Source organism: Pterocles gutturalis, unplaced genomic scaffold (assembly GCF_000699245.1).
Source record: "Pterocles gutturalis isolate BGI_N339 unplaced genomic scaffold, ASM69924v1 scaffold13880, whole genome shotgun sequence".
NCBI lineage: Eukaryota > Metazoa > Chordata > Aves > Pterocliformes > Pteroclidae > Pterocles > Pterocles gutturalis.
This window is the reverse complement of record NW_010143609.1, coordinates 43,290-55,200: the sequence shown is the minus strand read 5'-3', so window position 1 is coordinate 55,200 and position 11,911 is coordinate 43,290. Positions and strand designations below refer to the sequence as shown.

At 36.9% G+C, this 11,911-nt stretch overlaps 1 protein-coding gene across 1 annotated transcript in view; it reads left to right on the top strand.

Moving 5' to 3' along the window:
- The window catches only part of LOC104470032 (dihydropyrimidine dehydrogenase [NADP(+)]-like), a gene marked incomplete at both ends in the record, with an annotated part of 27,495 nt that overhangs the window by 5,260 nt on the left and 10,324 nt on the right, over positions 1-11,911 (top strand). Inside the window, one exon of the mRNA XM_010084805.1 lies at positions 4,413-4,574. Coding sequence (XP_010083107.1) covers positions 4,413-4,574 — 162 coding nt within the window. The remainder of the gene's footprint in view (positions 1-4,412; positions 4,575-11,911) is intronic.

The window sequence follows — 11,911 nt, the reverse complement described above, 5'->3', positions numbered from 1 at the left end:
ACAAAAAAAACCCAAAAGCAACAAAGCCGTGCTGCCCTCTGGATAAAAGGTTGTTCCTGGACTGTGCAGAATGCTGGTAGGGAAATGGGGGAGAGAGAATTGAATGTCAGGAACAGTACAGAGAAAGTTATGGAGCACAAGAGTAAGTTTTAGGATTTCAGACCAATGTTTAAGCCTAAATGAAATAAAAGGAAATCTGTGGAGTTTTTTCAAGGAAAAAAATGGGAGAGGGAACAAACTGGAGGATAGAGATGGATAACAAGGGATAAGGGTGAATCTGAAGTTTGGGAGATTGAGGGAGTAAAAGAAAAAGTGTTTGTGGTAATATAGCAGAAATGAGAAAGAAGGAAAAGTGGGTATACAAAGGAAGGCAAGAGCCCAAAAGCTGTGGGATCATTAAGAGAAAATGAAATGAAGAAAAGATTATAAGGGAGAAAGGGTGGTGAGAGACATAGGATTATGACAGGTGAGAAAAACAGAATGATGGTTTTTCTGTGCCAGAGGAACCCTGAGTAAATTAACAAAGGACGTCTATATGCCTTTACAAAGACTGTAGAAAATTATGAATCACAGTTCATATGTAAAATACTGTAAGTGGGATGCTGTTAATACAATGAAGGATTGTGGAAGTCGGAAAGCTGCTAGATGATTGGTAATAATTATATACAGGTATGCATCACAATTAATCTTTAAGTACTACTTTGAGGCCCCAACTTTGTGAAAGTGCTGTTTTATTCAGCTTTCTCTGTTAATCTTTGTATATTTCTGGTCACTAAATTAAAAAAAAAAAACCACCACATTGACAGGAAAAAATAGTAATGGTGTTAAATTGATGTGCTTGAAACAGTGACTTTTCTTGAGATGTCTGTTTGTACTTAGTGTAATGGAATGGCTGACAGCTGGTTTCAGTTGCCATAGTGTAATTATGTAGAATAGACTTTTGCGATGACACTATGTCAATTAAGGAATCTCTCACATTCTAGACTACAAAGGACAAAATGACAGTACAAGATATTTCTTCCGTTCTTTTTCATATAAAGATAGTGACACTGTGTGAAATTACAGTCCTGTTATGATGACACAAGTCAAATGATGTGAAAGATTTCTGGATTGATTAAAAATCATCAGCATTATAATATAGAATATGTATGATTTGATAAGTTGCTGTTATGTTTTGTTCATTCTTCTTCGGAAGATATTTGGGGGGGCTGACAGACTGAGGGCGTTTCTTGTTATGTTTGAACTGGTGTGTGTCAATGTGAAAAATGCTACTTACATAATAACGTACTTTAAATAGTGGCTCCTCGGTATGCGAAAATATTTTAATCCAGTACATGTTGAGTAAATTTTAAAGCCATGGCAGAACATAGAAGGAGGTGATATTTTCACATATTTTTTGCTATGTCTCCTTTTTTTTTTTTTAAACTAAAGGAAATTACCACCTTTTTCTTCTTTTCTTTTAAAGTATCCAATGTCCCAAAATCCTGATGAAGTCAGTATATTCATTTTTATAACACAAAGCATAATAATGCATATTCTTCATTGTTTTTGAGAAAACTGCAATATCAAAACACCCTGATGCATAATGAATTTATATAAAAAGCTCTTGAATTTAATTGAAAGAAAAGATGCTATAAGCATTTCCTGATAGTAAATGCAATTTCTTCTGGTCTCTCAGTATTGATCCTATGTGTTTTAATAGGTTTTTTTCAAGTAAAAACCAGTCTCATTTGCATGCAAATTATATAATGCTTCCAAATGATACATGTGGAGATCCTCCCCTGCCTGGTCTCCCCTGATTATTGATGTCTGTTTAAGGGTTGTTTTTGTTCCCTATGTTAGCAATGTAGTATTTATTGACATTTTGATGTAGGAAACCACAAAACATCCTATCCAGTTAGATTAATTTATTTCTATGGAAGTGCACAGGAATAAAAGATTCTGTGAACAAAGGCAGACATTTATCTCATTTAAAAATTCAGAAACATTCTGGTTTTAGACTTGCTTCCTCTGTGACATCTATAAGAAACTAGCCAACTGAGTCATCTTATTATTTCAGCATCTGAAAACATTGCTCCAAACTGTTAAGGTAGCTTGCATCATTCCATGCCCTGGAGTAACTTTATCATTTTAATGAAGCCAGCCTCCCTTTAATTCTGATCTTTTCTCATGTACAACATGTGGTGTGTAGTTACCAGCTTGCCAGGTCTGCATCTCATCTATTTTGTGTGCAGCCTACTACACCCTGGTTTTCTGAAAGAAAAGCAATCAATAATTTTTTATAAAATGTGAGTAGTCCATGAATGTTCTACCTTTAATGTCACTGGTAAATGTAATGATCATTAATAAATGTTTTCAGCTTGAAAAAAAAAGGTTATGTAAGCACAGAGTGTTCATGTAACTAAACGTTTAAGCTACTGTACACATACTACTGTCCCTATACTACAAACTCTCATATATTAATGTAGTAATACAATGTTTTTGCTGTTTTGTAACACAGTTTGTGTAACTTACTAGATTGTACTGTATTTCCCTGCCAGTTTTTGTCAAGTATTGGAAAACATTTTTCTAATCATGTTTGATACGTTAGGTAATAAATCAACCCAGTAAAGGCAGGATAAATGATTAAATGGAACGGAAGGACAAGGAGATGAAGCGACTCAGAGCTGGGCTTCTGAAGTCCTGCCCACAGCCCAGTCTCCTTGCTGGACTGTGTCCTGGATATCGGGAAGGTTGCAGGTGGGCTTCCTCTTGAGCTGCTGCACAGAGTCATGTAGCAGCATGGGGCCGTATCCTTTCACTGATACCGGACAGTATCAATGGCAGTGGGAACAGTGGTGATACTGGTGTTCTGGAAGGTGGAAGAGGAGGAACTGCAGCTCTTCTGCCAGTATGTCTTAACAGTGGTAAAATTGACACGCTGAGTTTTGTTGGCAGGCAGGGAAACCAAGTCAGCACTGAACCTGTACTTCCCTTTCATCTTTGGAGGTGTCCACTTTGGCAGTCGGAGCACAGTAGTGAAACAGTGCAGAAGACTTGCCCTGCTGCTCCCAGAGATAATTGGAACACTTTGGACTTTGATGTGCTAATTCTAAGGGGTACTGTATTGTCTTCTGGCCTTTCAAGGAGACTCTAGCGTTAACCTATCTTCATGAACTTTCCTTGGTGGGGCTTTTAGAGGGTGTGGGAGGAGTGGTAAAATGAAGAGAAAGCTAGAGTATACAATTAAGTGAACTTCTATATTGACTATAAAGAAGAAAAGAAAGGATGTGAACGGTTTGCTTTAATTACACTGTAATTTCATTAATGTAAATATAATGTAAATGCAGAACTGCCATCAGTAGTTCTCCCCCTCTGGAGGAGACTTGAGTTCATTCCTGGCATTCCCTCTCATGCTCCCTCCTAAGAGAATTATCCAGTCTAGAGAAACAATTGGGTTTTGTCATGGCATCAGGCACTGGGAGCTTGCTGAATGTCCATTCCTTAGATTTTTATTATGGAAATAAATCTTGCTAGCTCTCGTATATCGGTAAACTGTTCCTTTTCTGAAGATGTGCGCTGAATATTGAGTATCTGTGAGGCTGTGAATTGTACATAACTTTGTTAATCAGTTCCCCGGTTTGCTGTTTAGGGAAACAGGAAAATAAGTGTTTACACTGATCAGTATGTGGTTGAGGAAAGAGTTCAAAAAAGAATTCAGTAGTGCAATGTCTACAGGTAGCTACATGGGAAACCTTCTCCTCTTCTCATCACATCTCAGCAACAATTGGCACTACTGATCTGGTGTGAAGGACAGGCATATCCGCAGAGATGCTGTGCACAGATGTGTAAAATAAGCTTTTCAGTCCCTGTGTCATAAAGAACTGCTAATGTAACTGACACTTTCCCGTTAGATCTCCGACAAGGGTTACAACTCAGCTACTGCCCAATTGACCTAGAAATGGAGAAAGTATTTACATGTACATAATGCAGGCACAATAGTTTTTGAATGTAGATTTGTTAAGCCACTAAAAATCCTATAACCATCTCAGACTGAACATGCTTTTAACTATTTTGCAAGCGGAAATGAGAAGTTTTACCATTGCATACTCAACAAGTTTGCTGACTTTCTTTGCGGTGTCTTTGACATAATGCTGTACAACATGTTGGTACATTTCAATAGTGTCAGTATTATTTAATATATTTATATATTATTCTACTAGCCAATAAAAGAAAAAGTATTTTGTATTTTCTTTTGAATTTTTGACTCCTTGGTATGTGACTCAGTCTCTTTTTTTCCTTGACTTTCCCTCCCCCCTTTTTTTCTTTTATCTTTTTCCTTTTATCTTTTTTCTTTTTTCCTTTGTTTTTTTTTTCTTTTCTTTTTTCCTTTTTTTGTTTCTTTTTTTTTCTTTTTTTCTTTTTTCTTTCAGAACTACTATGGAGCTGCCAAAATGATTCTTTCTGACAATCCGCTTGGCCTGACTTGCGGAATGGTGTGTCCAACATCAGATCTCTGTGTTGGTGGCTGCAATTTGTACGCCACTGAGGAGGGACCAATTAATATTGGTGGGTTGCAGCAGTTTGCTACTGAGGTAAGTTGGACTTGAAAATGTCTTAAATTCTTTGTATATACCAATGAGTATTGTATAAGTGGTTGCCTTTGTTAATGATCTGCTTTAAAAAAAAAAAGTTGTTACTAATTCAAGAAAGGTATAAGAAGTTAGAATAATTATCCTTTCTCTTACAGCACATTCAGAAGCTTAGAAATGCTTTTATAATGCAATACTTTATAGGAACATAAGGAACTTTATTTGTGAACAAGGCAACACTTTAGAAACACTAGTAGTTGAGACAATTTGTTTTATAATGAAAGATTTATCTAAGCCGGGTGAAATTGTGGATGTTACTGAAGTAGGCTGCATAGGGAAAAAGAATAAGTGGACCTGTATCTGTAACTGCATGTTAAAGAGAAGTAGAACTGTTCTGGGCGTAGGGTAGATCCTATAGCAGAATTAGTGTCATTTGTACTGGCTTTGGGGCAAAGTAAAAGTTTCAGATGATTTAGGCTTTTTTGTGTCCTGTTTTGACAAAACTAAGTAAATAAGTAGTTTCAGGTTGGCCTGAAATATATATCTATGTGGATCTGTCTAGATAGATACAGATGCACACATGTGTATGTGTAAATTTATTAGTTGGTAAAGGAATATGTATATTTTGGCTACTGAAGCAAAGGTTGTTACTTGCAGCTTGATGTTAGGAAGTCTTCTCAAGGGTTTCTGTTGAGGTGCATGTGCATTATTTGTGACTGTATATTTTCAATGCTCCAATTTCCATCTGAAGAAAGACGGAGGCTACTGCTCATTTCTTAACTTCCTTTGAGGGCATGGGGAATTTGTACCAAACTGGTGGTCTCAGCTGGCACCTCAGCTGGTCTGTCTGAAGTATCTTTGGATAGAAATTGCAATTTTGGCTCTGTAAAAGTGAGGAAGTGGTGGCTGTGTAAAAAAAGGCATGTGCATGTGTTAAGATTGCACATTTCTATACAGTCCTTAACTAATGAGCACGTCCCTCTTCTGTGTCTTGAGCCATTTGACTGATCATATTTGCGAAGATACAGTGAAATTCCAGTCACCTTTACAAAGCCTGAGGAAAAAAAAAAAAAACAAAAAACAAACTTTGTAGGACAGACCAAAGTAGAAACGTGAATCAGTGAGGAAGTAACAGATGACATGTCTGTAAGGCTGATTTTTTTCCTCTGCTGTCATTCATAGACTTCACCCCCTCTTCTCAATGGCTGTGGGTCATAATTCGATGAGCAAACGTTGCTACCTGCTGCAGTACTTTCTTTTTATCTCTTTGTATCCCTCCTTTCTTCTCTCAGGAGACTCGTAAAGCTTCTGGAGCACCTGCCAAACTTTTCTGCTAGCTGTTGCTCCTCCTTCTCTCCCGCCTGTCATTTAAGTAGCTATCCACTAAGATTTTCTTGGGAGCTGAACATGCAAGTGTATGAATTAGTGCAGCTTGGAACAGAGTGCTAATTTACAGGATGAAGTTAGAGACTCTGAACTGTAATTTTTTTATGTGTATATTCAATTGTTGGGTTTTATCAGTCAAGAGGCAATTTTATTAGCTTTTCTTCTAATGGCCTTTATTCCTTATATGTAAAAACTTAATATTTGTTGCAAAGGAGAAGATTTATTTTTTTCTTAAAAAAAAAACACACAAAAAGAAAATAAGAAAGATTAAACAGTTGTCAAGTAGATGATGAATACAATGGTGAAATATTACTGTTTAGGAACCAAATGCAAGTAATATCTGTTAAAACTTGATTTGTGTCTCCTTTTAGCCCTAATGCTATGATTAATAGAGAGGAATTATAGCTTGATAGATAATGCTAAATATCTGCCATTTGTCTTCAAAAATCTTTAGAAATCTATTAAAAAAGCTCAGTGCAAGCACGATGATTGATATAAAAACTGCAGAGAGGATAGATAGCTCAGAATGGATTTGCTCCTAATGTTTCAAGTTTGTTTAAAGTGATATTAGTGTCAAGAGTTCTAACAAAATAAAATTGTTATACAGTTCTATTTAGCACTCTAGCAAAAATAATATTTCAGTGAATTTTATTATCCTCAATATTTTTCTAGTATCCTAAAATGTTCAAATTGTTTGTTAATAACCTTTAGATTTACTACTCTTTAACAAAGAATTTGTATATATTGTAGTACTCATAATTAGTCATAATAGGCAGTAACTTTGGTAATGAATACTTTTTTTTTTCGCTTTCATTCAGTTAAATTTTACTATGTAAGTACATATAGTTAAAAAAAAATAATGGTATGAGTGCTTCCAAGTAACAGTCATTACAAATATATATAGATTAAAATACTGAAAAAAATCGTACAAGAATTGGGCCAGATACTGCAAGCAAAGCATGTTCACAGCTTTACATATAACAGTAAGTTAGCAAATTGTGCAATTTAGGTGTGCAACATGTGTTACCCTTAATGGGAGCTGCATGGTAATTCTCATGCACTGGGTAATAGTTTGTCCCACAGGGGCTTATTTACTGAAAACTCCATTGTGCATAAAGCCAGTTTTAGACTTTTTTTCTTGGAATTAGTCTGAGGATCATACACTTGATACATTACGAGAGTGAGCGATAATAAAAAAGCATAACTGCTAGCTGAGATAAAAGATAAAATTGCAATAAAGCAAGAATGTGGGTTTAAAATGGAAAATATATGGGTATGACGTATGCCCCTTTGTGCTTCTGAACAATGACTGATCATCTGTTCATACTGCAGATAAAATTCCCTAATTGTAAAATATTTGTCTTGCATACAGTAGAACTAAAAAATGGCACCTCACCATTCCTGCATTTTCGTTTTACCTTTCCATACAGTTTTGCAGCTACGTTAGGCTCATTCTCAACATAAATTATAATCCAGTCTGAAAAAATGTGGGCTTTGACAATTAAATGTGTAAGTGGAAAAAAAAAGGAAATGTCTGTTTGTATTTGTGATGTAGACTGTGTACACTGGGATGCAGTTACCACGGTAACTGTTGCATCTAGAGAATAACATGGAGTAAAAGCTCACTATTATAAATGATGAGTGTCAAGCCCAGGTTACACCTGCTATTGCACAGGTCAAAATTATATTAATGTCTTTATCTGTCTCCTTTGCCCAAGTACTTCAGAATCAGGAAACATCTCTGTTTTTGGAACACAAGTTCAGTGAAAATATACTGAGATTGCAGTGACAATGCATACAGGCATGAGCTATGTGACTGTCAGTCCCACAAAATTTACTAAAATTACTGAGTACTCAAGTACAAGTTTGTAAGCTTGCAGTGAAAAGAATCATGATCTATTACAGACTGTTGTAGTATTAGTAAGAAACCCTCAAAATCTTACATTTCTGAATAGACATTACTGAATCTAAAGGTTCTCTTGTGTTTCTAGTTAATCATTCTGAGTGGAGCAGCACAAGCTAAATAGAAAATGTATTATTTTAATCGCTGCATACTGGATTTAAATACTAGATCATTTAGTACTGTGACTCTTGTGCCAGCTACAGTTCTGGTGATTTATTCCTCTCTGGAGATATATTCTGGCTGCTGTTGCAGCAGAAACAAATTGGAAAAGGAAACTCAATATGTTTTTTTTCTGAAAAGATGCATTGTGTGAGCTTACCTGCTGTTAACCTAGGGGCATCTCAGCAGAGCGCCTGGACTGATGGACTGGGAGGTGGGCTGTGGTGAGGGTCTCCCTCTGAGTGCTGAACCTCCCTTCTCCCCCAACTCACCATGGGCAAGGAGGCAATGGCTGCCCAGAGGGATTGCGATGGAGGCGTGTGCTGTGCCCTCAGGCTCAGGGTCCCTCTTTTAGTTACATATTGACAGCTCTGGCCAGTCTTAACGTAGGCGTGGGAAAAGGTTCTCGTGGAGCTTCAGCTACTGCAGTTGGACAGCCTTGGGATATCTGCCTGGGCCCCTCACCATCGCCAACTTGGGTGGGTGTGCTGCCTCAACAGAGAGGATTGTTCTAGGGAGCTAAGGTAGCGGGGCAAACAGAAACAAAACTCTGCTTTTCAGTATTAATTTTTATTTTAACACATCTTTAGGTTATTTTCTCTTTAAGTCATGTTGAGATCTATATTAATCAATTATAAAATTTTAGGCGTGTCTGAATGGGATGGTGTAGCCTTCTACAGTAATTCAGGGGATGAATCTGAGGACTTCTAATTTCTCAGGCCAATGCTGAAAGACTTGCTGATATTTGGACAAGTTGTATAAACTTCTTTACAGCATGTTTTACAGACATTAAACATTCTTTGTTTTTTAAGGCATTTACATGAATGTTGCTATGTCCTTTTAAGTGGCGGGATTCATGAAATGTTGAGGTATGGACTCTGCAATGACCTAGATCCATGAGTTTTCTTGGGACTGGGATAATATTAACATATAGTTGTAGGTTTGAAGAGTCTTTAATGAGATGCTTTAGGCCGTAGTTTTGTCAGCACTCACCTACTTGCATAAAAGATTTCAGTGTTACAACCTTAGCTCTTAACTTGCGGAGGGAAGATCAACAAGTTTTCATAACTGGCTCACATTTGTGGAAAAAACACTTCCTGTACATCCTAAGCTATCCACTGCAACTAAATAAAATTAGTTGTGTGATCATGTAATTTGACAACTTCAGGAAGATTACTGAGCATGCTATTTGCTTCATTTTTTATTAAAATCTGTGCAGAATATTATTTTCTCCTTTAAATATTCAACTGCCCCATATTAATGTAAACCAGCCTACAGATAAATATCTATGGAAACCAGTGGGAAAGTGTGAAACTAATACAATCAGTTCCTAAATGTTACTGATTTGTTTCCTTCGTAAAATCTGATAACAATTCAGAATATACTAATGTTTCACAGTAAAATAAATGCCAGCTAGATGCTAATGTCTATGTCAGTAACTGTTTGGTATGTCCTCATCTTAGTGAGGAATATTTAACAGCAAACCTAGCTGATAAACTTATTTCCGTAGCCTTTAAACATGGAAGAAAGCATTATGCCTCAAGAGTATGAAGGATTTAGTTATGAAGTCAAAACTTATGTTACTGAAAGATTAAATTTTCCTACTGGGCCTTCCATTCCCCCCATCCCTCCCCCCCCCCTTTTTTTTTGTATTTCAGCCTTTTTCTATTGATGACAGTTTTGTGATGAAGATGAGAGATTAAACAGGTGCACTTTTTACATAAATGTGACCTTCTGTCCTGGTTTTGGCTGGGACAGAGTTAACTTTCTTCATAGTAGCTAGTAAGAGGCTGTGTTTTGGGTTTGTGCTGAGCAGAAGGCTGATAACATACTGATAAGTGATGTTTACGTGTCTGCCAAAGTCTTTCAGCTTCTCTGGCTGTACACAAACAGGAGCAGCTGGGAGGGGGCACAGCCCCTATTACTAGCCTAGGATTTGATCTTAGGGTTATATCATGCATGTTATGCCCAGTATATAGATGTGGCTCTGTTCTTGCTGTCCGAGCGAGGGTTGTCTCTCACTTTGGGTTGGCTCTGTCTTTGGGTTGCCCCTCTCTCAGAGTCATCTTGTTCTCTTGGTCTTTTGGACACTTGGGCTCTTATCTCCTTCCCCAGATTGCAGTTTTGGGACTTTCTCTGCTCTGGGATCTTTAGCCGGGGGCAGTTTGGGCCCTGGTCATTAGGGCCCATTTGTATATTTGTATACAAATGTATTATAATTATTACTATTTCTAATATTATTTTCAATTTTATTGTAGTTTAGGTATTAAATTGTTCTTATCTCAACCCAAAAGTCTCTTTTCTCTTTACCCCTTTAATTCTCTCCCCTATCCCTGGGAGGGGGGAGGGTGAGTAAGGGGCTGTGTGCTGTTTGACTGCCAGCCAGGTCAAACCATGACACCTTCTGTGTATGTCTTGGAGACTACCAAATATGCTTTTCGGCAGCCTATCTTGTTTCATCTAATTAGGAAAAGGCTTTTTTACATTTTATCATTGAGCGTAAGCTTTCAGTCTGTTTGCTGTTTTATTTAACACATTCTTTGTCATGGCCCAAAGATAATTTCAAATAAAGGTGAATTAGAGTAAAACTGTATGACCATATTTGAATTCTGCAAATAGGTGGAGAAGGATATCTGCAGTCTGTTTGTCTTAGAAAAATTCTGATCAGAAAATTCAAAAGTGACTGAAGTGAGTTACTTTAATTTATTCTGATTTATATAAAAATTGTGATAATGATTCTGAATAACAGTTCTAACCTGCTCTAATGGCTTAAAATGTTTTAGATTCATTTAAATCATGCTTACTATGCCATAAAATGATTTTCATCAGGTTAGCAAAATGCATTTCTCTGAGTCACCTGCCACTCTCTGCCAAATGTCACATCTTTTCATCAAAATATGCTAATACTAGAGTCGTGTGGTGAAGAAAAGAACCAGAATTATATTACATGAGGAGAACAATAAGCTTTACCCCGTCTGCATTCTGAAAAAAACAGCTAAAGTGACTTGGCTAAAACTTTACAGGAAAATTAAGCTTAAATCAGATGCTCAGTGATATGACACCTCTGTGGTTTGCTTAAGTGGGAAATGCCGTGGAACCTTAATACAAACTTGTGTTTGCATACGGTGGCTAGAATTATGCTCTTTGTCAGGTATACTGAATGTTTTGGAACAAGAACCCCCACTGCAGTGAAAAGTTGTTTGATTTACAAGGGAGAAGAGAACAAACCCTCAGATTTTACAGTGGAGGGAACACTGAGCAAGTGCACTCACACCTTTACACATTGAAGTAATGCGAATAGGGAAACTGTAATATGTTGTAATTGTCTGAATCAAGAGAGAATTTGTTTCAGTTGTTGAACAGCAGAACAGATTGGCTGTTTTGGTTTGGTCAAATTGTATCTCACTTGAGGACAAAGTCACCATAATCTTTTTTGTAAACTGGGTTATCCTTTCTGTGGACCCTAATGGACATGAAGCATAAGAAGTAGACTGAATCTGTCTGGGTGTAGTTTGAATAAGCCCTGCATGATGAAGTAATGATGATTGCATGGTATTTGATGAAAAAGTTAAAGAATAAATGTGCAGTGTTATTAATGTCTATTAATAACTTATTTAATCTCTTTTGTTTGTGTATGAGACAGAGCCAGAAGGAAAGGCAGACATGGGGATGATGGCTGCGTCTTTCCACCGAGAGATTCAGCTTTAAAATTCATTATTGGGTCTCATTTTCCTGAATGGGTCTAGGTGAAAAAGCACTGCATTCTGACCACAGTCTGAGGGGATTAAAATCAGAGAGGACAGTTGCATGTAATGTGTCATTGTACACTTGCTTGCAAGGTAGTCATCTCTCCATACCAAAGGATTTGTACAGAAGAATTTAGTGATATTTA